The 25,882-nt window shown below is 41.1% G+C and overlaps 1 protein-coding gene across 1 annotated transcript; it reads right to left on the bottom strand.

The window, feature by feature from the left end:
• Nucleotides 1–1,062: 1,062 nt before the first annotated feature.
• Nucleotides 1,063–25,427, bottom strand: slc6a17 (solute carrier family 6 member 17). The gene is made up of 12 exons (XM_085443206.1): nucleotides 24,848–25,427; nucleotides 20,672–21,078; nucleotides 13,709–13,866; nucleotides 11,807–11,933; nucleotides 10,103–10,284; nucleotides 9,215–9,325; nucleotides 7,788–8,029; nucleotides 7,502–7,694; nucleotides 6,102–6,294; nucleotides 5,865–6,024; nucleotides 5,550–5,712; nucleotides 1,063–5,390 (listed from the first exon to the last, which is right to left on the bottom strand). The coding sequence occupies exons 2-12, from the start codon at nucleotides 20,970–20,972 to the stop codon at nucleotides 5,028–5,030; spliced, it is 2,193 nt and encodes a 730-aa protein (XP_085299332.1). The 5' UTR covers nucleotides 20,973–21,078; nucleotides 24,848–25,427; the 3' UTR covers nucleotides 1,063–5,027.
• Between the last annotated feature and the right edge of the window lie 455 nt (nucleotides 25,428–25,882).

Below are 25,882 nucleotides of genomic sequence, written 5' to 3'. Positions count from 1 at the left end.
TGAATCCACTACTCAGCAGAATGGCAGCTACAATTAGACTCTATACTCCCTTTTAGATTGTTTTTCAAGCAGTGAGGACTTTATGAGAATGCATCAAGAGCCATGTGTTAGAAATAGGAGCAAGAATATTTTCACACCTGTGTGACTCCTGCTGGTTTGATGATGTGTCTCTGTCCCATCTGACTGCACTGCTATATAAACTCTGAATCTGTTTGAGCAGCTGTAAAGCGATGGCAGGACACAGCAGGTGAAAAGTCCTTGTTGACACGCTGTTATAAGTCTATCATATGATGGATTTACAAGTGGGAGCAGCCTTCATTATGGCAGAGGGAGAATCTTATGTCAGTGCTGGCTTATTACTCCTTTGCACAGCCTGGCCTGGTAGACCGTTCTTCACGTGTATGTGTGAAATCACAGATTGGGGTTCATTTCAAGGAGTTTAGTTGCAGGAAGATGAAGCCACATGAGAAAAGCTTCTAAATTTTCGGAGGTTAGCCAGGGCAATAAACTATAAAACATTACAGGTTACAGAAAACTAATCTGATTATTTATCATGGGGTTGGCAGATACAAGAACAGTCTACAAGCCATATGCATTTGATTTTGACATTTTTAGTAAGTTATTCATCTTTCCTAAAGGATAATTATTTCTAAAACTGCTTAATATTGTGGCATTACTACCAAGTAAACAAGTGCATCCCCTAAAAGCACGGTAAAAGCGTCATTCCTCCTCATTCTCACACATTTTGGCATTAACGTCCTCATTTAAGCCACAGTAACTGTACACGGATGGGAAAAAATCTACCTCGATATGCATACAGCAAAGCCAAATATGAGCGATATTAACTTTTAAATGCGTGGTGGGGATGATCAATGACACAGGATGTGCATTTCGACAGATAGCAGCCTCACAAGTCTATAATATTGTTTTTTCCTTCACCCATCACTACAATCTAATTTATTCTGAACAAAACTTTTGCCGTTATTGAATCTATAGATTATAAACATAATGTGTTAAGTCATTTCAGCATAAACAACAGAACAAATGAGACGCACATCATGGTCTGTTTAATAAAAGTGGTTATTTTAATTTCCTGTTCCCTCCATCATGTTTGTACAGATCTGAATGCTTTTCAACAAACAAATGAAAGTTTCTGTCTTCTTTCTTGTAGACAGACATTTCATCTTGATTTGTGTTTTGCCAGTTTAGTGCTGGAAGCCACCGCAGTTCCAGTGAGAAACACAGAATAGAGATTGCTTACATCAGTGGTCCCAGCTGACTGTAACATCAGGATTTTATCTACTGGATTAGGTCAGCAGCACACAACACTGAGAGAGGCGAAAAACACACATTTAAACACCAAAAAGCTACATATACCTTTACTTTAAACACGCTCACTCGCTCACATACACTCACATACACACGCTGATATATACATACACATATGCACAGTCACTCGGCTAAGTTTCGAGAACGACCACACACAAACACCAGAAACCAACAGACACCAAAGTAACACCACTGACAGTACAAAAAATCAAAAAATATCTCAAAATATACATTTATTATTTACAGCTCAAGTATACACCCTGTCACTCTTACTATAGATAATCAGTGTGAATTTATCAGAATGTACATCGATATGTACAGAGTAAATACACTGTCTTAAATACTATAAATATAACTATGGCTGGTCACATAAAGATTATCTGCACGGTTAAATAAATGTACTTTTACGTTGCTATTGGGAAGTTCATCTTAGTAACTGAACTGACTTAACCTCGTTAACACGTAGACAAAAGAGACCCTGGAGTTGGAATCTTTGTTTTCGGTAAGAAATCGATACCTGTATCCAGGCTAGGTTTGGACCAGAGAAGACATTTTCCCACTTTGCTGCAGAGTTTCAGTGATTTTTATTGTTAGAGGGAATCTCAGCTGTGCTTTGTCATATTACGGCCACTCTGCAGCCAGTGGCGCCGATCGCTGCTAATTGTAGAGAAAAATATAAGCCTGCCTGCTGTTGTGCTTTCTTCATATATGACCCACTGCATTAGCATTAGTTCAACATTGTTATCTATGTATTGTGCATATCACTTTGTAGCTTCAGGTGCTTTTGTAGACTTATGGTGCAGTTTAATTGTTTATGAGGATGTATTTCAGTGTGCAGCTTTATGCTTTAGTGGAGTCTTGCAGGATGCAGCAATCACAGCTATATTACTGACATGATGTTTAAGTTTCATCACCCCTTTCATTCACAATGATTTTGATGCTTATTTAGACATAAAATTATTTTGTGCTTACCCAAAATGTGCTTTATCCAAACCAAAACTGCTTTTTTTAAAATACAGGTTAAGTGTCTACCTCAGCTTAAGTGCCATTTCCATCACATGTAGTTCTCATGCACAGTTTTTACAGGAGGCCCTGTCAGCTGCAAAGTTAAGTTGCATCTACAGATGTTAATACTACTCTTTTGTAACTTGTATCTTTTTTATCCCCTATATCATGTTTCCTTTAATGCAGACTTTCACTCATTAAACTCTTTCATTTCCATCATGGACAGAGGTTTCTATGAATGAAAGACGAAGCATCATTTGAGAGACAGGGCAATAGATTTGAGCTGTATTGTCTTAATACCAGTCAGTCCCAAGCAATGCATCACAGCCATTGTAGGTCATCAACTAAAAGCAAGAGCCATGCTGTAGGGGGTACTGGCCATCGTATCATAGGGATTGCTTAGCAAAATAGGATGCAGGGTAATAAGAGCTCTCTGCTACTGGCTACCACAAAGGGATGACAGGGCAAAATTTTACATAGTACTTCTGACAAGATGCCAGATGATGAGATTTAAAATACTATCATTTTGCACTCAAAGATAAATGTCTTTTAGACGATACAGCGGACTAGATGTTTTTGCCTTGTCATGCATTTCTGTTGAGCCTTGTCATCTTAAACTATTTGGCCCCTATATTTACTTTGCGCTCTTTTCTTTTTTACATGTGTGCTTAACAAACAACTCCAGGGTCTCCCCCTAATTAAAGTGCAAATTAATATGATGGAACATTGGTGAAAACTCTACATAATAAAATAATAAAATAATCAAGGGGGGAAAAAAACCCATAAAGCCTAAGGCAAACAGACAACACAGAATCTGTTCAGGCACCGAACAATGTGGCTGACTGTGCTTCACACTACATCTGTTCAGTCTCAAGTACTGGTGTTGTTTCAGGGAGGGGCCACAGGACAGCGTCATTGGCTCCTCTGCTGGCCAGCAGAGTCACCCAGTGGTGAAAACCATGTATTACCACTCACTGCAAACACTTATATCAGAGTACATATCCACATTATAATTCTAAAAATGTGCTATGATTTGAGATTACACAATAAAATAAATTTAAAAAAGGTTTCACTTTCACACCTCAGATCACAGAAAAAGACATAGAGGTGTAGTTTGCGGTGCTTGTGAAATTATATCTCTATGGAGTGGTCACAATTCGAGGAATGTACAATTCAGTTGGAACATAAAATACCATCCACTCAGGGATGACATATGATTAATCCACAGCACAGCATGGCAGTGAACCTGTTATTCAATGTACAGGTATAACATAAGAAACATATTCTTGAAGGGCATCAACCGTAAAATGTCTCGTCTGTTTAACCGAGCAAACAGCCGTGCAGGTGGAGCAGACAGAGCGAGGTGTCTGCTCTCCTCTTCCTCCTCCACATCACAAGAGGATCTGTATCTATGGTGTGTTGCCACGGCTTCCCTTGGGCAACGCAGCTCTATTTTTAAACAGGCAGGGTCACCAGCAGCTCTCATTCAGTGGCAGACAACACATTTGTGCATGCACAATTACACATGCGCATCTGGACGTGTACACGAAGACGAAACTCACATTTCCAATTCCTCCTCTGCATTCGCTTTTCTGACAATGAGACAGACAAGCACGAAGCTGCCCTCTGATCAAACACACGTCGCCGTGCTTGTTCTTGCTCGTGCATTGCCGCTGCTGCCCTTCTAAGGCTTTAATTAAAACAGCATGATTAAAACAATTGATTAAAATGGAAAAGCTTTGTCTTTGCCATCTAGGTCTGGAGCTGCACAGAGACAGTGGGAAGTGCTTGCTGAGGGGAAGGATCCTTTGAAAGGAAAGTGCTGCTCTGTGTTAAGGCTCAGAGATGCTCTAACGATAGCAGGTGCCTGTGCTTCTGTGTTCATGGCATGAAGAGGCAAAACGCCGCCCCTTGACTTGCACTATTGCAGTGTATATGCACAATTTACGGTGACATCTCAAACTATTGCACGACATATATGTACAGTATTCTACATCAGTGGGGGAAAAACAAGATAGAAGGAGATCCACATTTGAATGAAGACACTATTGTGACTGGTTATTATTGCTGATGTGTGATAGGCACAATAAACTTAAAGATATAATGTGCTTGTAACACTGTTTACGCTATTGGAATCAATTGTTAGATACTATTTTTTTATTGACACATTTTCTAGATAAGAAATCTTCTCATACCGTGATGCAGATCAGGACAAGATGAGTGCTTTTCTTCCATCTCCTTCCATCCTATCCCCACAAATAACAATCCTTTCCAGGTGAACTAAAAGAAGCACGAGCTGATGAACACATATTACAGTTCACTACAATGTAAATTATGTTAGCATTACAAAAAACCTTAACCTCAACCAGAGCTTTTGGACTCTTCTATATTTCATTTGGCTCTTTTTCCGCCCCATCTCCTGGCAGATGGAGATGGTTGACATATCTGTTTGGTCTCACGTTCTCATGAGCTCTTCATCATGTCTGAGACTGACATGCAATTAGCGGCACAAGACGATGAGAAACATAGGTGAAGGGTAATGGAGCAGAATGAGGGGAATAGAGGGATTTTGCTCTGGGGGTTAAGGTGTGATGAATGCTGCAAGTGAATTTTCTCTCCCTTTTTCACTCCCACTGCCTCCCTCTCTGTAAGCAGGGCAGGGGTTTAATGGCGGGACTTTTTACGTCAGTGGATCATAGCTCAGACTCGGGCGAGCCGATGTTTTGGTAGCCCGTCTTGGTGCTGGTGCCGTAGTTGGTGTTGGTCATCTCTTGGGTGCCACCGGGGCCCAGGTAAGCGCGGTGGGCAGGCATGGGAGAGGGAGCCTCGCTGGGGTTCTTGCTGAGGATGAAACGCTGTTCGTCCTGCTCTTCCAGGTTGGAGATGTCCTTCATCATACCTTTACGGTAGGAGACGGAGAGCTTGTTGGAGCCATCTGAGATTAGGCTGAAGTGGCGGGCGATGAAGACGATGGGTAAAGGCAGCATGGCAACGACAATGAGGGCATAGGCCATGGCTAAAGCCCAAGGAGGATAACTTTGGAAACGGTCCGAGCCCTGAAACCAAAAGAATTCAATGAGGATGGCCGACAAAATCAAATGAAACGAAGGGAGAGATGAGAAGAGGTGAGGAGAGAAAATTAGATGAATTGCAAGAAGGGAGGATTTGGTCAAATGTTTCTCAGTCAAGCAACTTCAGTGCTTCTGATTACTGACCTCAGCTTCTACCCAGGCATTGTATCCTGCAGGACTAATGGCCATCTCGATAACAGTGGCACAGATGAGCAACACCAAGACAGCAGGGGACACAAACTTCCACATGTAGAAGTAGAAGGAATATGGCCTGAACCCAAGCATGTCCTCCAGGTCCTGCATAAACCTGTAACAAGGTAGAAAAGATGTCTCAACAAATATACTCTGAGTAAAACGGGGAAAATATTGAGTTTTTTGGTGAATGTTTTCTTGTGAATGAAAGAATGACTGTGCTGTAGTATGAGGGCCTAGTCTTAATTTTGCATATCTGCAAATTACCTCTTAGTTCCATAGATCCAGGCTACAGAGATGTTCTCCAGGATCACCACCACAATGAGGGGCAAACCAGCAGAGTAGTCATCAAACATTGCCACAAAGTAATTCCCTGAACGCAGCACGAACAGTAACCCCAACAGGAAGGCTATGATACAACAAACCACTGAGGGAGGCAAGAGGAAATATTGAGTTAGAATCATCAAAGGATAGAAGAAGAATATAAGCAGAATCAGCACCTACCACACAGAATCTCTTTGCGGATCTTGAAGGCATCCAGTATGGGTGTGGTGATGCCGGTCATGGTGCCGATCATGCTTCCCAGGCCCAAGTTGATCAGCATGAAAAAGAACATGACGGACCAAAAGGGACTGGCAGGGAAGTGAGTCATGGCCTCTGTGAAGGCGATGAACGCCAGACCGGTGCCCTGAACTGCCTAGAAGATGGAGAGATATCGCCCACTTAACATTATTTATGCAGTGTAGCCATGAAGGCGATTTATAAAGAGTTCATAAAGATGCACTTTGAGCGGGATAGTGCATTAAGCTTAAAATTACAACATAACAGAGACCAACAATCAAATTATGCAAGCCAATTGCTCTTGAAAATATTTCCAGGGGCCTCTCAGTGATCTTAACTAGTAAGAGGCACACTGAAAAGCTTTAACAACATTAGAGACTACACAGGGGTGGCCAGGCAGGTTATGAGCATATTAGCATAACACAGAGATGAGTTATCGTCTCTCTGAGAAAGTTATAGCCTCTGGACTCAATCTAACAAGGTCATTTTCAAGCTAGCGCGGAAATCATCTGTAAAGTAAGGAGTAGCAAGATGAATTTGAGGGTTTAAATTAAACCGATGGAGCTGGGGAGGCAAGGTAACATACTGGTTTGAGCTCAGGGGATCAGGCTAAACATGCTCAAATCCAGTGATTCACAGGTAACCATGTAGTGGCATCAGGGTACTCTCCAGAGTGCAACTCATAGCCTAAACTAACTGCATAGCAATAATAATTTGTATCCACTTACACCAAATAAATGCCCGTAGAGACCTGAAAACCCACAATGATCCAACAACACTAAATAATCTGCTGTATTCTGTACGCTTTATCACCCAAGTATCATACAGACTACCTGGACTCATTTTGTCATTTTTGGCTGTAAAATTACAAAACAATTCTCATATTTAGGGAACCATTTGAAGACAGCAGTACCTTGTGAATGCTTTGAGCTACGATGATACATTGAATATTGCTGCATTTTGTCTCTAGCACAAATGGCAACGGAGTTATGGTCACTTTAAAAGTGCTTGTAAAATGGGTTTGGCACCAAAAAGAGAGTTAATTACAACAGTCACTGATCATGAAATAAAATCACAACCTGAAGGTTATTAAGCAGCTCATAACAACCCAGCTACTTTATACTCATTATATAATAACATAATAAAGTACATTTACTCTCAATGGTAACGCTAACCCAAATTTGTCTCTGGCTAACAACATAAAAGGATCATTTGGTCTCCTTAATAATAATTTACCTTTACCTGCAGCCACCTTTCTCTAATCTCGAAACTATCCTTCGTGTATTTCATTCAGATATATAATCAGATGATCATCTCTGCCTCGAAGATTTATTCCCCCTGACCTTGTTCAGTTCATCCTCCAGGATACAGGGATCCAGGCCCAGCTGGGCAAAGTTTTCCTCCTTCACTGTCTTTATAACTGCGTACATTTCTGCGTAGTCCTGGGAAGACAGGTGGGAGAAGTTGATGTGAGGAGGGATGAGCTCTCTGCTCAGCACACCTGTGTTTAAGTAGCCCAGGATCTTCTCTGCATTCCTGCACATGGGTTGGAGATGTATAGAAGAAAAACATGTTAGTTTTCTATCTGAGATTGCTGAGGTTGCATTTGCTTCAGTGCGACGCACTTACTCGACGACACACTTCTCGTTCATGACATTGGCCTTGAACCCCAGCACAGCGAACACTACCAAAGTGGCCAGGATGGAGGTAAGAAAGTTGATGATGGAAACCAGTGCTGCATCAAAGTGGCAGTTATTGTCTCGCTTGTTGTAACTGGAGAAAGCGATGACGCCGCCAAAGCCCAGTCCGAGCGCAAAGAAGACCTGCGTAGCTGCTTCTCTCCACACCTGTGGTTCCAACATCTTCTCCAGCTGGAGAGACAAAAAGAGGAAAAGATTGTAAAGTTTAGATAATGTTTCATATTTATTCTAAAAATCTCCAGAATATTATTATTTCATATATTTAACATATCACGTGTTTTCATTGGATGATTTAAATTAACATATCCAGCACCATAAGCTAAATACATGAACTGACTACACTATCTTTTCCCGGTGCATGTGGTTACCCTGTAATGACGAATATGAAGTCTGCTTGGAATTTTTTATCCCAGATTTTTGACCATGTTATGTGGATTTAGGTCTAAATTGGCCACTCAAAAAGTTAACACAGCAGCCACACTGTACTTGAACACTAAGGGAAATATGAAACCTCTACAGAGAGTTTTCTTAAATCAGTTGTACGTATCTGAGAAAAGTGGATGTGCTTATGTATGAGGCGGCTATAAATCAGAAGCAGGCCATCTACTAATTGAAGGTTAGTGGTTTGATCCCTGCTGCATGTCCTCCAGTGAACGAATAAGCGTCCTTGGGAATGATACTTATTTGTTGATTGGAGTATGAACGTGTGTGAATGTCAGATAGAAAGCAGTGAATGTACGTGTATGAATGGGTGAATGCTGCATACAGCTCTTTGAGTGCTTTAGTAGAAAAGTGCCATATAAGAACCAGTTGATTTACCATTTAGTCCTGTTCACTGTAAGTGGAAAACTTAAACTTCATCTGAGCTCTACTATAATATTCATTTTGGAGCTAATCAGTCCCCTAATTAATGCACATTACGTGATCATACAAAGGACATAATAATGTAAATGCATTTTCTTCCACAATAAGTAAGGATGCTGATCTTACTTTTCACTTTTCCATTTCCACTACCTATTCTGGCTATTTTTGAATAATTTTATCAACACCAAACTGCCTGTACTACAAAGCACTTTGCTGTCATAAACCTTCACCACTAGAGGGAGCCATCAACCCAACACAGAACAAGTGATGGGCATTCGTGACATTTTCCTGTGAGAGGATCTGAGTACGTGATGCTAAAACCATCAGCCACACATGGCTGAACAGCCTGGTGGACCAAATGTCACTTAGAGTGTCACTTGTCAGCAGCGTGAGAGGAGAAAGCTTCAGATTTTAGTCTGTAGTCCAACATAAAAACATTCTGAAAATGTTCCCTTTTTTTCTGTGGTCAAATGAACTCTGACTGTCCCTCACCTTAGGGGTGAACATGTGAGCGATGCCATCCACTGCTCCCTTCAGCATCAAACCTCGCACCAGAAAACAGAACAGCACCACATACGGGAAAAGAGAGCTGAAGTACATCACCTAAGAGAGAAAGTCAAGTATATTAACACTGTGTTTCCATGGATATGCATTAAGAGGTCTTACACATAGAGGAAGATGTGCAAAGACACACACACACACACACACACACACACACACACACACACACACACACACACACACACACACACACACACACACACAGTGTTTTGTGTTTGCTTGGCACTGAATCTGTGGACTGAAACATGAAGATGAATTCGTGAAGTAAAATATTTCTCCCTGCAGCATTTCAGGGAATCGCTACAGAACTGGCTATGATAATTAGATCATCAAGTTTAGGGTTTAAAATAGTGTGTCAGAACTTGGCGATCGGCTCTTTGTTGTGCTTTTTCCTACTGAGACGCTGGGCTGGATGCTGCTGTTGCGTATGACTCATTCGCTGGATCAAGATTACAGGATGTTGTTGCAGTTGTTGCCAAACTAAGAATTTTCCATCTGCATCCTGAAACACTTTCTGTTTGGTTCAGTTTAAGTTTATTAATGTTGCATGTTCCTTTCTTCCATAATGTGGATGAGATCCCAAAATAGACAAGTGCCGACAAGAGGCTTAGCATCGTACCTTCGCCTAAAAAACAACCCCAAACATTCTCTGACGAGGATGAATCACTGAATAAAAATAGAAATTTCAAGTTGTTGTTTTTTTCAAATTATTTTTGGTTTTTATTCTGGGTCTGTGTTGTGTATGAATGAATTCAGAATCCTAATTTCAATAGTTAGCAGGTTTAAGCCTTGTTTTGTTAACTCAGTGGAACCCTGTACCTTTCCAGAGGACTGGATGCCCTTAATGACAGCCAGGCAGACCATGATCCAGGCCACCAGCAGGGACAGGGTCATTTTCCAATTCAGACCTCCAGTGTCGTCGATGCTACTGGTGATGTTAAGAGCCTGGCGGTACCAGAAGTAAGTGGTGGCTGAGCTCTTCTCACATTCTGGCTCCACAACTGTAACAGCAACAAACGGGAAGACGGGGAGGGAAAAGCACACCGATAATTAAATGCATCCAGTGTACTTTTAAAATAGAAAACCTGACAGATGTTTTATCTTAAATAAAATCATTTGTAAAAGGCCAGAAATGGAAATTTAGTAGCAGCAGCTACAAAAAATAGCACAGTATGAAAATTATTGTTAGTCTTAATCTATAAATAATGCATTTACATAAGAAGTATTTTCATGATTTTTATAATTACTTTGAATGTAATTCCTTACTTCCTTGAGGAGAAAATGCAGTTGGCTTTTGCATGAATTTTACAAAATAAGTGATTTCTTCATAATTTACAGCCAAATATTTCAAGTTTTTGGTTTTATTTCATTGTAAAACTCTTTTAATGAATGAAAACAACTCAAAAAAAATAGATTGAAGATGCCGATAGCCTAATGGTTTATGTGCACACGCCACATAACTGTGGTGTCTGCAGTTTGATTCCTGGCCAGCTGACCTTTGTTTCATCCCCCCACCCCCAAACCCCACACACACACACACATACACACACACACACACATCTCACGTTCTCAAGTACATGCAAAAAGTGCTTTAAAATGGCCTGTTAATTAGGAACAGAAGTGAAAAAAAACCCTGTAAGGTAATGATTAGTCAGCTGGCATAAATTAATTAGCAACTGCTTAAAGAACAGAAAACATTTACAGGTTCCAGCTGTTCAAAACTATGAAATCCTATTAAAACCTCTTTCTTCACACTTTGAGAACAAAATGGGTCATTTAGAAAATAATAATCAGGAGATTATTTGACAGTGAAAATCATCACTATATGTTTATAATTTTCCTTTTTTACAGAATATTTAAAAAAAACATACAAATATAGCTATGTTGATACTCTGTTGCAGTAAAATGGAAAATAAAGTAGAAATAAGTTAAATCGCATTTAATTATGTAAACCTGCTTAATTACAATGCTTTCCACCTTTGGAAATAGTTAACATCACTACATGCCCACTGATTTTACAACCATGAGCAGAGTCAGGATCCTGCCCTCTCATGCTAATGAAAGTTGATGCCTTTTCTTCTGCCAGAACCTGCGTGTGCCCCAAAGACTACCAGCTGCCAGCCATTAGAGCTACTGACCCTCAGACGGGTCATGCGGTCTGACAAGTGCCGCAACAGAGCTGCCATGTAGCATGAAGCGCAGGGCCGGCCCAGCAATAGAGACAGCGCAAACACTTATTTGCTAGATGTCTGCCGAAACACTCCTGCTTGACCACAGAGCCACAGCAGAAAGCTGCTTCAATGCAAAGGCATCCTGCTAAGTGCCGCGTCTGCATCTCCTGCCATAATTACTGAATATGAAATTACCTCGTTGGAAACTGTAGTATTTATTTATTTTTCTGTACTCGGTGTCATGGGGCATAAAACAAAATAGCATTCATGTGGACATGTGTTTTCTGCTCTGCGTTTATGTTCAACCGTTTGCAGCTGTTTAGTGATTTAGTGGACTGTACTGTTCACTCACCGGCTTGAGTTCCATTTCTGTGGATGGGGCATTCAGCCCAAGGCAGTGGATACTGAAAAGACTGGAAGAAGTAGAAGATACTCCAGCCAATAATCACGTTATAATAGAGGCCCACAAAACCACAAACCTGAAGAAAAATAAGAGGAAAACAGCAACACTTAACATTGTGAAAAACAAATCACACAAATCCAGATTGTTTATGCCATGACTCTTTTTCTTGAGTCATGGCATAGATGCAAAGCACACAGCTTAAATTAGAGTGCATATCAATTATTGAGCTGTTTGCTCTCAGCAGCTAAAGCTCGGGTCCTCTATGAGGAGGTATTTATAGCTCCTGATCTCCCTCTGCCATATCCGAGCTGCCACACGCCTCATTGCCCCGGGCCAGGTCTTTCCATCTCCGCCTTTGCACTGGATGGATGAAATCACTATCAGGAAGAGAGTCAAACAGAAAGGCCGACAGACTCATTTGCTGACTGGCTATATTTTAAGCCGGTAGCACTGATGGGTCACTACTTCTGCTGCTGCTGATGGGAATAGTTTGTGACAGCGATCGGCGCTGATCTTTGCATGTTGCTCTCTTTAATGCAACAAAAGGAAGTAATATGAGCAGGCAGAGGGAGTCCGGCACAGCATGTCTGTAGTCTTAGAGAACAATGAGCATTTAAAGTGATGAAAATCATTCTTTAACACAGTTGTGTAAAGTGGATCTTGGTCTTAAACGCATTTGTATGTCTTCACAGGCTGTTTCAATCACGATGCAAAAGCAGCACAATACTCAATTGCATTTAAATAAAGCAGCCATAAATAAGGCTCACTGCCTTTATTAATCATTGTTTTTTATGGATGTATAATTGAGTAAAATTAATAATAATTAAAAAAAAAGATCAACTCAGATATCATAAAATGACCATTAGATTGGAATATCATCTGTTATTTATTGTTTTACAGTCCGGTGATTCACTACGAGGTGGAAAAAATATGTCACTAAATTTTCCACTAACAGTAAAACGTCAAATCTTAGTCGCTCATAAATAAATTTGCATTGGTCCAGTGGTTAGGCAGCGAAATGTTTATTTAACTGGGTTAATTTAGAGAGAGAAGCACAAGTATTATCTATTTATATTTATTTATTTTAATAGAGTGGACTTCATGCTGGATACAAGAGTAAATCTTTCATGGCAGAAAAACTGAGAAAATCATGACCTTGTGAATTTAATAAAAATGAATAATTCATGAAATTTCATACAGGCATTCATGAACTCACCAGAATGGCCCCTCTGATTTTTCTTTTATTGCCACCGTGACAGAGACATTTGTGGTTTGACCTGAAATGTCCACATAATTACTGGATGGGTCACCACTAAGTCCCGATTTTGACTTCTGCGGGGTATCTTTGTAAAGCCTACAGCGTAACCGATTTCAGTGGCCGACGTCATTGCCCCTGTGCATTATATGTTAATTAGTCTGTGGTCATGTTTTATTTGCAGTGCCAGACATGAAACAAATAAAACGCTGGAATGTTTTTGCACACATCCATTCTGTTTCAGCAACCTTTCTCCAGGAATGTGCTGACATTTGTGAGTCTTTATTTTGCTACTATGATTATTAATCTTTGTAATGAGGCTTTGGTTGTTAGTCTCTCACTGATAAATTCAAAAACTGCAGTGAAAGGGTAAATGCACAGAAGGAATTGCCAACACACCAATCACAATATTTGTGCCCTGCGTCAACCCTACATGCAGTAACATTTCTAGGGAGGTGTTGTTGACGTCAATATGTCCTCACAGAGCCACTAACATGGTTGCAAGTTAAAAGTGACAGGCATCAGTGAAGTCATTACTTATCACATGTAAACTGAGTGTGAATCGGAGGTCATGTTAAGCGACATAACCCACTTACCATCAGGCTGGAAACCCCGATGCCGCCCAGCCTTGGGTAGACGTAGTTCCACACACCAATGCTGCCACGCCTGATCCTCTGACCCACCGCCAGCTCAAGGAAGAACAGTGGGATGCCAATGAGGATGAGAAGAATCAAGTATGGCACCAGGTATGCACCTGAGAGAGACAGAGAAAGAGCAGGGGGAGGATAATTGGCTGCAACATCACAGATTCTTTTGTGTGCTTTTTTAAATCTATGCACAGCGAAGGACAAAAGCTCAAAGCAGCAGAGGGGATGTTGTTAAATTTTTCTCTCTTCTTTTCTTGGATCCTATTTTTGGAATCTATTCTTTTCGTCTTCAATGCCCCTCACAATTTCTTTTTCTTCCTCTCACTCCTCATTTTTAACTTCCATTCATTCTGTCTGATATCTCCATTTCCATTTTCACAAAGGGGGAGCGATGCGGGGAGAGCAGCAGGCACTCACAGAAAACAAGTCACGTCCAGTCATGCTTACGTCAAGAAATGAAGGGGCACCATGGTGACAAAACCATTCAATGCCGTAGAGGATGGGTCAGCGATGGAAAGCTAGAGAGAGCAGCCTGTTTTCAGACTAAAAACAAACGCCGGTGACGTTTGACTCAAATAAAATTTCTGATAACATCGGAAGTGGCTATTAGAGGTAGCAGCAGACAAAGAGAACAAAGACAAGAACACAGTGTCGTGTTACACAGTGTCGTGTTACACAGTGGTGTGGAGAAGTGGCTAATGTGCTGAGCTCTTTTTGATGTCTACGTCGGGCAGCAGACACACGGAACAAGGAAAATGTGGCGAGATAAAAAAAAAAAAAAACAGCCGAGATGACTGCTTTAGTTTTTGTTTTTCCTTACATACATTTCACCTGAGCCAAAACAGTGATAGTCCACACTATTTATATGCTTTTGACAAGATATCAAACCACTATATATGAAGAACACACTAGAAACCCCATATTTAGGGATATGGGTCTTCATGAGCAGGTTTCTGGTGCAGATAATATGGTATCGATTTCTTTCTTAATTTAAAAAGAGAAACTGTTTGAAGTAAAAGCTAAATATAAACATCCACAAACACAATGAATGTAAATGCTTCCACACAGTTAAACACTTAACATTCATTCGTGCTGGTTTTGTCTGACCACCTGTGGGAGACTTTAAACCGACTTGCCAGCCAGCACTTTGCTCCACATCATCACAACGCCAAAGGAGGAAATGTCTTTCGGAAGTGTTTCACGCCTCCTGTAGAGTTCAAGAGACTCTGAGAATCAGTGCCAAGGTACACTAAAGCATAAGTTTTAATACTCTAGCAGTAAAACTTATGCTTTACTGAACCTTTTTTAAATTTGTTACAAATGTATTTTCCTGTGTCTCGTATATATTTAAGTGTGTTGGCAAATGGTAGTCCCTATTTGCAAATTTAAAGAACTGAGTGATATTTGCTGAACACTGCGGTGATGACATGAGTTTATCCTGCATTTGATTATAAGAGAAAACAGTTAAATTGTGTTGAAATGAATCCAAGTATGACTACATTCAAAAGATTATTTAAAACTTGAGTTGTTTTATTATTTTTTTCTGTAAAGACAAACTCAAGCATATTGCGAATAGTAGGTTTCACCATGAGGCATGAGCTCAACAACACAAATTAATTATGAATATTATTTAGTTCTAGGTGAAATGCGTAAGCCTAAAATGTGTGTTTGTCATGAAAGGCTTGACTCAAAATATTAAGAAAATGATGGAAAACTTGATAAAGGAAAAGAATTAGAGACAGCTTGTCATTATCATGGGAACAAGCCCAGACAAGACAATGCAGCACCTCCCACCAAGTCAAGCGTCAGCGGGGACACTTATTAATGTGCACAAATATGCACACACTCTGATTAATATGAGCAAATGCACGCACACTCAGATTTCGCTTTGTTATCACACGTTTCAAATACCCTCTCTACACACACCTCCCACACAAAGCACTCACGATGCCTGAAAGCCAAGGAAATTAATATTTACTCTTCGACTTCCTCCATTTCAGTCATCGCCACCATCTCATCTCATCATAATACCAGTAAATCACGCTACCTGAGAGACAAGGCTGAGAAATCTGCTACAAAAGCAAACAAAGCCTAAAGTGGAGGATCTCGCAACATTATGCCAGACCTCTCGGAGCTCCCTCGTCTCGGTGAGGAGACGACCTCGTCTTGTAGCTGCTGACAGCACGGATTGGCTAAATCTGAGAAACACTGAAGAGACTGTCCCTCTGACTACAGCAGAGGAACTGGGTTAATGTCGTCTGTGTGTGTGTCAGATGCAACAGCAAACACTGCTGCTGTCTTGTCTGTCCCAAGTCCTGGAAGCTAACCTATAATAAGATAATAAGATGCATCAGTCAGAGCAGCAAAGCTTTACACAATAACTGTTACAACTGCTGCTGTTCACGAGATGAAAAGCAACACTGTGCTTCAATCGTCACAGCAAACGGCTCATTAAAATCACATTCGTCTGTGTGTTCAAACTCTTGCTGCTAATTGTTTTTAATCACTTCCCCAGATGACTTACATGGTGTCCCTCAAAGCTCAATATTAGGCACACTATTTACTCTGTGCATCAATATTTTTACTGTCCAGCTCAGCTCGACATTACAAGCACGTCCTGACCAATAAACGTCTATCCTTCATTTAGTCAATACTTTTTAGGCTGGACTATTACAATTCTTGCTCTAAAAGCTCTCTGAAAAGTCTTCTGTTGATCCAGAACACTGCAGCGAGAGTAGTAACTGGGACCAGAGAGAGTGAGTGTATTTCTCCCAATCCAGACAGTCTTTTAAAATCCATCTCCTCACATACAAACTTTTGAATAATCAGGAATCATCATATGTTAAAGACCTCACAATACCATAATTATCCTAATAGAGCACCTTGTTTTTACACTGTAGGTTTTTCCTTGAGTTTCTAAAAGAAGAATGGGAAACAGAGCATTTGACTTTCAGGCCCCTCATCTCCCAGTTTGGATTCAAGAGACAGACACCCTCTCTACTTTTAAGCTTACTTTCCTTTTTGATAAAGTTTATAGTTTTGACTGTATCAGGTGACCCTGAACCTTCCCCTAGTTATGCTGTGATAGGCTTAGGCTGCCCAGGATGCACTGAGCATGTCTTCTTCACCTTTTCACTCTCTGTGTGCATATGCACCACCACCACATCCAACCACTAGTTTTCTTTTACATTTTGGCTTTTTAGGGTCTTAACCCTACAACATAAAGTGTCATACGGTGACTGTTGTGAATCACTGCTATAGAAATAACAGTGAATTCAATTGAATTCAATAATGATTAAATATATGTAAATATATATATATATATATATATATATATATATATATATATATATATATATATATATATATCACTAGGCGCGGTGACTCCCAAGCTAGGCGAGTGGCTCCAGCAGATCCCAGAAGAGCGCAGTCCTGGGAACAGCTAAGATACTGCGCAGGACCCTCAAGCTCCCAGGCCTCTGGTAGAGGACCCGAGCTTGAAGGATAAACCGCCCGCAGGGGCGTGCTGGGTGTTATATATATATATATATATATATATATATATATATATATATATATATCCATGTGCTAAGTTGTCACCCAGCATTAAAATCTTAAAATCTGCTGAAGAGCTGTGGCTTGACCTACATCACTTTATGCTGAATATCTTGCTCAGCAATGGTAATTTCTAACTAGGCAGTTATACCAAAACAAGGCAACCACAGCAAATGACTCTGACACCTTCTGCTCTGGACTGAATTCTTGTACTTGTACTATTTCTTGTACCTTATTGCAGGCCTGAGCTGCAGCAAACCTTGAAGTTAGAGACACTCGCTACTCAGAGACACATTAAAGCATTAATAACATTTATAACAGTTTTAATTATTGTGGTTATGTGGATGAATTTTATTGTTGCGATCTTGTGTAATTTTTCTCAGCGCTCTTTATCTTAGACTCAATGATATTTATTGAATGAACAAACGCAACCAATTAAGTGAAAAAACAGGAGATAAATTAGTTGAAATTACTCACATATTTCGTTCTGTGATGTGATGGAAATGAGGGATTTATGACAGCAAATAATGTAGAATTATTATTTATGTCAATCATCAAAAGTGAGCATATTTGAGCAAATAGTTTCCAGGCACACACAGGGTTACGGACAGGAGTGAGGAGAGCAAACAAATGCTTAAAGGTTAAAGAAAATCAGTGAGTGCTGTTAAGTTAACTACTCCCATCTGGCCACTTATTTAATGAAATATTTTACAGAACTAATAAAAAAAATCACTTTAACTGCCTTGGCTTGGCACCTCCTGTTAACATTACTCAGCACCCTGAAGGATACATGTTCACCATGGGTGGCCTGTTTATAGGAAGTGAAACCCAAACCCAGCAAATATTATTTACTCCAACTTTGGTCACAAAAAATGTTCAGGTTTTTCTGCTTCTATCAGACAGCCAAACCAAATTCATGCACACATATTCATCCACCTACCCACACTTTTTTCTAGTGCTGAGTACGCAGGATTAAGCTACAACACACCCGAAAGATAGAGACATATCTATAGAGACTTCAAAGCTTCAACAATATTTACGAGAGTTTTGATTGTTGTGTTCGTGCATCTGAATGTGGAGACTGTTTTGAGTGACGGGATTTATTACTGTGATCTTGTGTACATGTAATTTATTCTTAGCTCTCTTGTAATAGAGAGCTTAACCTTAATGAGACTTCTTGAATAAATAAACTTACCTAACTAGGTGGGACTTAAATTAGCTGAAATCACTCACATTTTTCTGACTGTGATGTGATGGAAATTAACTTTTATGGCAATCACTAAATGTGAACATTGTTACTCAACTCATATTTGAGCAAATAGTTTCCAGGCAGGACTGTGGAGAGGAAACAAATACCATGCTTAAGGAAAGGACAAAATATAAAAACGGTGAGTGCTGTTAACTGCTCCCATCTGGCCACTTATTCCAGTTCTATGAGACAGCAAACTACAGGGTGGGCCATTTATATGGATACACCATAATAAAATGGGAATGGTTGGTGATATTAAAGTCCTGTTTGTGGCACATTAGTATATGTGAGGGGGCAAACTCCTCAAGATGGGTGGTGACCATGGTGGCCATTTAGAAGTCGGCCATCTTGGATACAACTTTTGTTTTTTCAATAGGAAGAGGGCCATGTGACACATCAAACTTATTGGTAATGTCACAAGAAAAACAATGGTGTGCTTGGTTTCAACGTAACTTTATTCTTTCATGAGTTATTTACAAGTTTCTCTTTGTTCACAGCCATTGACATGTCGAAGAGGTTAACACGTGAGGAGCGGATCGAAATCGTGTTGATATCTGGTGAACGCAGTAACCGGGTCATTGCAGCAGATTTCAATGCAAGACACCCTACGAGACCACCCATCTCCCATGCTACAGTTAGCAAACTGCTTGCTAAGTTTCGTGAAACTGGTTCAGTGTTGGATTTGCCAAAATGTGGACGCATGAAAACTGTCACTAATGAAGAAACATCAGTGGCTGTCCTAGCTTCATTCAGCAAGAGCCCACAGCGTAGCACTCGCCGCATGTCACTGGAGAGTGGCATTAGTCGAACATCCCTTCGGCAGATATTAGCTACTCACAAACGGCACCCTTACAAACTCCAGCTACTGCAGCATCTCAACGAGGATGACCCAGATCGGCGCACAGAATTTGCAGAATGGGCAAAACAAAAATTGGAACAGGACCCTCAGTTCACGCAGAAGATTTTGTTCAGTGATGAGGCAAACTTTTATGTGAATGGTGAAGTTAACAAACAAAACCACCGCTATTGGTCTGACACTAACCCACATTGGATGGATCCCTCCAAGACTGTTGGAACAACAAAAGTGATGGTTTGGTGTAAATGGTAAAAATGGTAAATGGCCTGTATTTATATAGCGCTTTTACTAGTCCCTAAGGACCCCAAAGCGCTTTACATATCCAGTCACCCACCCATTCACACACACATTCACACACTGGTGATGGCAAGCTACATTGTAGCCACAGCCACCCTGGGGCGCACCGACAGAGGCGAGGCTGCCGGACACTGGCGCCACCGGTGTCCGGCATATACCCCATGGTGTGGTATATGGGGTACAACGATAGTGGGTCCATTCTTCATCAATGGAAACCTCAAGGCCACTGGATATTTGAAATTGCTACATGATGATGTGTTTCCCTCTTTATGCACTGAAGCTGGCACGTTCCCTCAGTTTTTCCAACAAGATGGTGCACCACCACATTATGGGTGCCAGGTCCGAGCATTCCTAGCTCAACAGTTTCCTGGAAAGTGGATTGGTCGTCGTGGGCCAGTTGAATGGTCCCCAAGGTCTCCCGATCTGACCCCCCTAGGCTTTTATCTTTGGGGTCATCTGAAAGCAATTGTCTATGGTGTGAAGATATGAGATGTGCAGCACCTGAAACTACGGATACTGGATGCCTGTGCTGGCATTTCTCCTGCGGTGTTGCTATCAGTGTGTGAAGAATGGGAGAAGAGGGTTGCATTGACAATCCAACACAATGGGTAGCACATTGAACACATTTTATAAGTGGTCAGAAACTTGTAAATAACTCATGAAAGAATAAAGTTACATTGAAACCAAGCACACCATTGTTTTTCTTGTGACATTACCAATAAGTTTGATGTGTCACATGGCCCTCTTCCTATTGAAAAAACAAAAGTTGTATCCAAGATGGCCGACTTCTAAATGGCCACCATGGTCACCACCCATCTTGAGGAGTTTGCCCCCTCACATATACTAATGTGCCACAAACAGGACTTTAATATCACCAACCATTCCCATGTTATTACGGTGTATCCATATAAATGGCCCACCCTGTAGTTACAAATTCACGTATTCATCCACTTACCTCCACCATTTTTCTGGCACAAGTAGGGAAACCTCCAGACGTTCCCCAGACCCACAGAGAAGCCCACCTGGGCCAGGATGTACTCCAACTTGTTGTTCCATGCTGGTCGGCCATCCTCTGCATCTGGGTCAGGAGAAGGCAGCAGGGCCTTTACTGGCGCAGTAGAGCCAGGACTTAGACCCATACTCATCTGACTGCTCTTATAGTCCATGGGGTGCTCCAGAGACAGCAGGTCAGCCACTGACTCAGTGACCGGCTCATTGCTGTGCTCCCGCTGAGTCACCTTGGTATTCTTTGGCATGGCTGCGAGACCGGGGCGTTGACAGAAGCAAGAAGATGAGAGCCAGGAGAGAGAATGGATGGAGGCTGGCAAGTTTCCAGGGGATGAACTTTGTGGTTTAGTAGGTCTGCAAAGAGAAAAAAAAAACCCCAAAGTTTTAATCTAACCTTTCATTATGATTGATATAATGATATTTTATGTACAAAACTCCTTCTGGTAATTGTTCATCCATCATTATTTCTTCTTTTTTTTTAAAGCAATGTTTTTTGTGAATTTTGCACAATGAAGATTTTACAGAAGGAAAATCATACAGTGCAGAACTGCAGCCAGAATCAAGCTAAAAGTGGCACCAGGGTTTTCTTTAAAAAATGCAATTAATTCAAGAATATAAAGATGAAAAATTACTGTTAAAAAATAGCTAGTTTCAGGCCTATAAAGCATCACAAGCCCAATTCAGGAGCCACACTAATGGAACATGATATAGAGCATGTTGCTTCAACTAGTTTCCAGAACTCAAAACGTTTCTAAAAACAGCAGCACTTCAGAGCCATGAGGCATTTCAGTAATCCAATTCATTGTGGTGAATGAGGTACAAAGATTGAAACACAATCCATTTCACAGCAGGGCCCATTTTACTAAAGTTGGGTCATGTGAATAGGATGACCAGCAGCATAAAGCCTGTCTGTGTGACTACTGGTTTCAAGAAAAAGCAGTAAAACTAAGGCCTCTGAGCAGATTTCATCAGTTATTAGTGTCTGTATACTTTTCTTCTTATTGCACAACTTCAAAATCTTGTCTACATGTTATTTTAACATTTTTGATGCTGATCGAGCACAGTAATAACTTCTTGTGTTAATTTTTCAGAGGCCCGTTACTTTTTGTCCAGAAGATGTGTCTCTCTTGGAATTGCGCTAATATTAGCCTATCCATCCATTCATACAAGGGTCCTAGCCTATCCCAGCTGTCATATTATTATAAATATTAAGTAATTTAATAACAAAACTCAAATTTAGCATTACACTCTCATATGCAACGATGGACATTTATGCACTAAACATCCTGTTTACTTCATGTTTTGGTTTTCTATGGAAGCAGAAGCAGTATAGAAACACAGCACAGGATCATTAACACTTCAGACACATCCACCAAACAAGAGCAGGAATACTTGCCCACTGTTGCATATTCCTGCAACACCTTTGCTTGCAGCAGAACTAGTCTGAAATCTAGTGGGGTCATCTTTCCACAGTTAGCCCCACAAAGACACGGTGTAACAGGGCAAGCACTTGTTTTACTGTAATTATGTCCCGAGCTTTTTTGACAATGAAAAACTCAGCTCAAGCAACTCAGCTGCATTTGTAATCAACTGCGGCTAAAGTAAAATACAAACAAAAAAAACCAGCTTGTATGTATGTTATAATAAGTCACCGATGATTCAAGCATCTGAGTATTAGTGGTATGGTACCGGTGTTAGTCTGGTCTTGCCCACAAAAATTTGTTTACCTTCGCCTCCGTTCCTAAATTGACCGCAGTTTAGTCAGATATTCAATCGGAAAAATGACTAAAAATCATGAAAATTAAAAAAAGGGAGTAAAATAAGTGAAGATCTGCCTTAAACTATACCAAATGTGTTGAGTGAAATAGCTGCACTGCACATGGCGAGGGGTGGTCTTTGTGTCGGTGATCTACTCCTGCAATAAAACACAGTAGGAAACCCAGTAAACACCAGCAACCTAATTCTTTTTAAATTAAAATGTAAATTTGTGGTTGCAAGCATGAAAGCTCAAACTGACATGCTTGACCTTCAAAGACTGGTGTGAAAATCACGTGAAAACACTGTGAGAAAGTTACTCTTTGCTGTAAATGTCAAAAGAGCTGCTAAAGGAGTAGTGGATGAATGAAAACAGACCTTGAAGGCAGACCCCCTCAACCTGCCCTGTCTCCTACCCCCTCTTTTGCTGTTGTTTCGCTGTGTGGGAGGAGTTTGATCTGACTTTTCACTCTGGCAGTTCAAGAACAGAGAATAGAAGCCAGAGGTGTTTGATCTGAAGACAAAACTTCTAATCTTAAAAAACAGATGCACTCGACTGAAATCAGAGCCGGTCCTGTACTCACAGCGACTTCTCAAAGAATAGTTGCCAGCCAGCCAGACTCTTAAGCCCATCCAAAGTCTGAACCAGTAGCACGCACATCAAATTCCTCAACTGCAGTCACGACACGCAGCAGCTCGGAAGCTGAGTGCTCGAAACAGATCCCAGAACAGCGGTGACCTTTCCCACAGCGGTCTACAACTGCACAATACTGACTCATCATCACACACTCTCTGAATGAGGTGTGAAACAACAGTGTGCATGTTTGCAAAACAAAATTATTTTTTGACTCAGCTGCAGTTTTGGCACTTGCAACCCTGAGCCCTGCAAGAATGTCCACATGATGTTTTTGTCCTATTTTCCAAACGAATGGAAATATTGGTATAGTTAGTAACAAACTGGCCTAATTTCTACTTATGGGTTGGGATGATGGTGGTCTGTTAGACACAAATGGCAGATAGGATTGCCACTGTGACCTACTAATAGCGTGTGGTGAAAGTTTTCGATGTTGTTGTAGCAGTACACAGCAATTTTCTGGGTTTCACAGTATGTGCTGACACAGATGGTGCATTACAGAGACAGCAGGACTTCACATACAGTGCAAGACACTGTTACAGATTATGACTCAGTTGTCAATCACCATCTGAGGGAAACAAAGTGACAAGAAGTGTTTTTGTTTCTTTCAGAATACTTTGAAAAATGATTGTGCTTGCACAGAAAACAGAACATTCATGCAAAGGATAATGTGCTGCAGACTTTAAAGCGTTTGCTTTCCAAAGGAGTGATGGCAATAGACCCCTGTGGCTCGTGTGTGTGGCTGCCTCCTCAGAGGCAGATGCTTGTTCCTGCTTCTTCTTCCTGGAACTGTATTCCCAACTCTCCTCGGACAGTTTTGTGTTGATGATGTAACAGCGCAGGTTCTCTACAAAGATATGCTCCACTTTTATCTAGTGTGGTTGCTAAGCAATGGCTCTTCCTGCAAAATTGAAATCCCATCCCTGCAGCATCAGTGGTCGCCTGCCTCTCCTCTCACCATCTCAAATGGACAGACATAATATGCCCTGAAGGACGGCTGCAAATAACACAGAGCTAATGTGACAGAACAGTGGGAAGGAGAGAGTGGGAATACTGAAGGTGACAGTTTGTTGTGGGATCTGTTGCACTGTCAATCAGGCAGCAATCACAAACTGTCTCACTTGCAGATCTTAGATTTGACTCATTTCTGGATAGAAGATGGTGTCACTGTTGCATTTGGTTAGATGGCACGATGCCATGCAGGGACCACGAAACTGATTCGCTCCTGAACAACAAAGAGGCAGAAGGTGGGATCAGAACATCACCTGTGTGGCCATGTTCAAGCATCCTTCAGGCATGTTTTACACAGGCCCGTGGTCATAAGCACGAGAAGTAACTCTATACGTGTGTATAACCTCTGATACCTTGTCAAGGTCAAACCAACCACCTTATAATAAAAATGCGGAATTGCAAAAGGCACCGATGTAAGTCAGCAGATGATCCGCCTCCCCGCAGAATTTGTTATATTTGAGTCAAATTTGGACACACATGGCGCGACAGCGTCAAGCAAGGGATTAATAAACGACGCACACCGTGAATGGCGCGGCGAAGCCACCATTTGTCAGGTGATGTGTTGAAAGCTGTCGCTCTTCTCTGTTAAATGACTTCAAGTAGGATGTTTTTGCAACTGTGCAAGTGCATCGCGACAATACAAAACAATTTACTCGTCTCAGAGCGACACCACGAATGCATTAATAAATAACACAAAAATTGTTACCGGACTGCGTTTCTTACCTTTTGCTGTGTGTAGAATCGGTTAGAACGACTCACTGTGATAACATACATCCAACGTACGATAAACTAGCTTCATTCAGGCACGGTCTCCGTATGCACCATCTCTGCGCGTAAAGAGATGCAAAATCACAGCTTCCAGTCACATAGGGCGCATGGTGCGTAAAGTCTGACGCAGGAGCTCGGCGCCTGCCACAAGTTTGGGCTCCTATAATCACATTAACTTGAGCAGGTAACAATTTATTGCAACCGTTTGTCTCTCTATGTAATGTTCTCTAGATCTGAAAAACACACCCGCTCACGCTTCTGGTTTCCACGTGGTTATGGCTGTGTTGTGGAATAAATCACCCCCCAATAGGATGGAGAAATTACTATGGTAAGTCACGACGGTGTCTGACGCAGGTTTGACTCATCCGCTCGTGCGCACGTCAGCAGTTGATCCGAACATCTGCAGTGGTCCCAGGATGTTAAGATAATAGGGGCGTCACACAGGTAGCCTTTAATCAGATGGATCAAAGGAACTGACTGAATATGCTAATGTGCAAATTGCATTCGTCTTCTTCTTCTTCTTCTGCTTCTTCTTCTTCTTCTTCTTCTTCTTCTTCTTCTTCTTCTTATTATTATTATTATTAATGCATTGGGCCAGATTTTTCCCCACACTCTTTAAAGTTCACAGTTCACTGCTCAGTTGTCTTTGGTCCTTACCTAACAGGCGTGTCGATGTGTACCCACAATTAAAATAGGTGTGAAACGATGGCAGAGTCATTTTTCTCTCTGACACTAGTAATTTATTCTGCGTGTGGCTCTCCTGCCTCACTGGGTGGCTCGCCCCCCACCACCACATATACAGTAGACAGGTCTGCTGCACAACCTTGTAGTTTTCATTCCAGTAGTTTGCTGGATGATGACACAACACGGATGACAACATGGTAGATGCTCTTGGTAACATCGTCTGCCTGTGCCTGGGAGTTGTGAGTTAAACAAGGATACAGTCACAGTTTATTAACTATCACAAACCCAAAATATGCCCATAGAGCC

This window comes from Copadichromis virginalis, linkage group LG20 (genome assembly GCF_057382275.1).
Source record: "Copadichromis virginalis isolate Kocher_CV1m ecotype Utaka linkage group LG20, C_Virginalis_male_GT1.1, whole genome shotgun sequence".
Classification (NCBI taxonomy): Eukaryota; Metazoa; Chordata; class Actinopteri; order Cichliformes; family Cichlidae; genus Copadichromis; species Copadichromis virginalis.
Note: the sequence above shows the minus strand (reverse complement) of the source record. Positions and strands in the feature narration are given on the sequence as shown.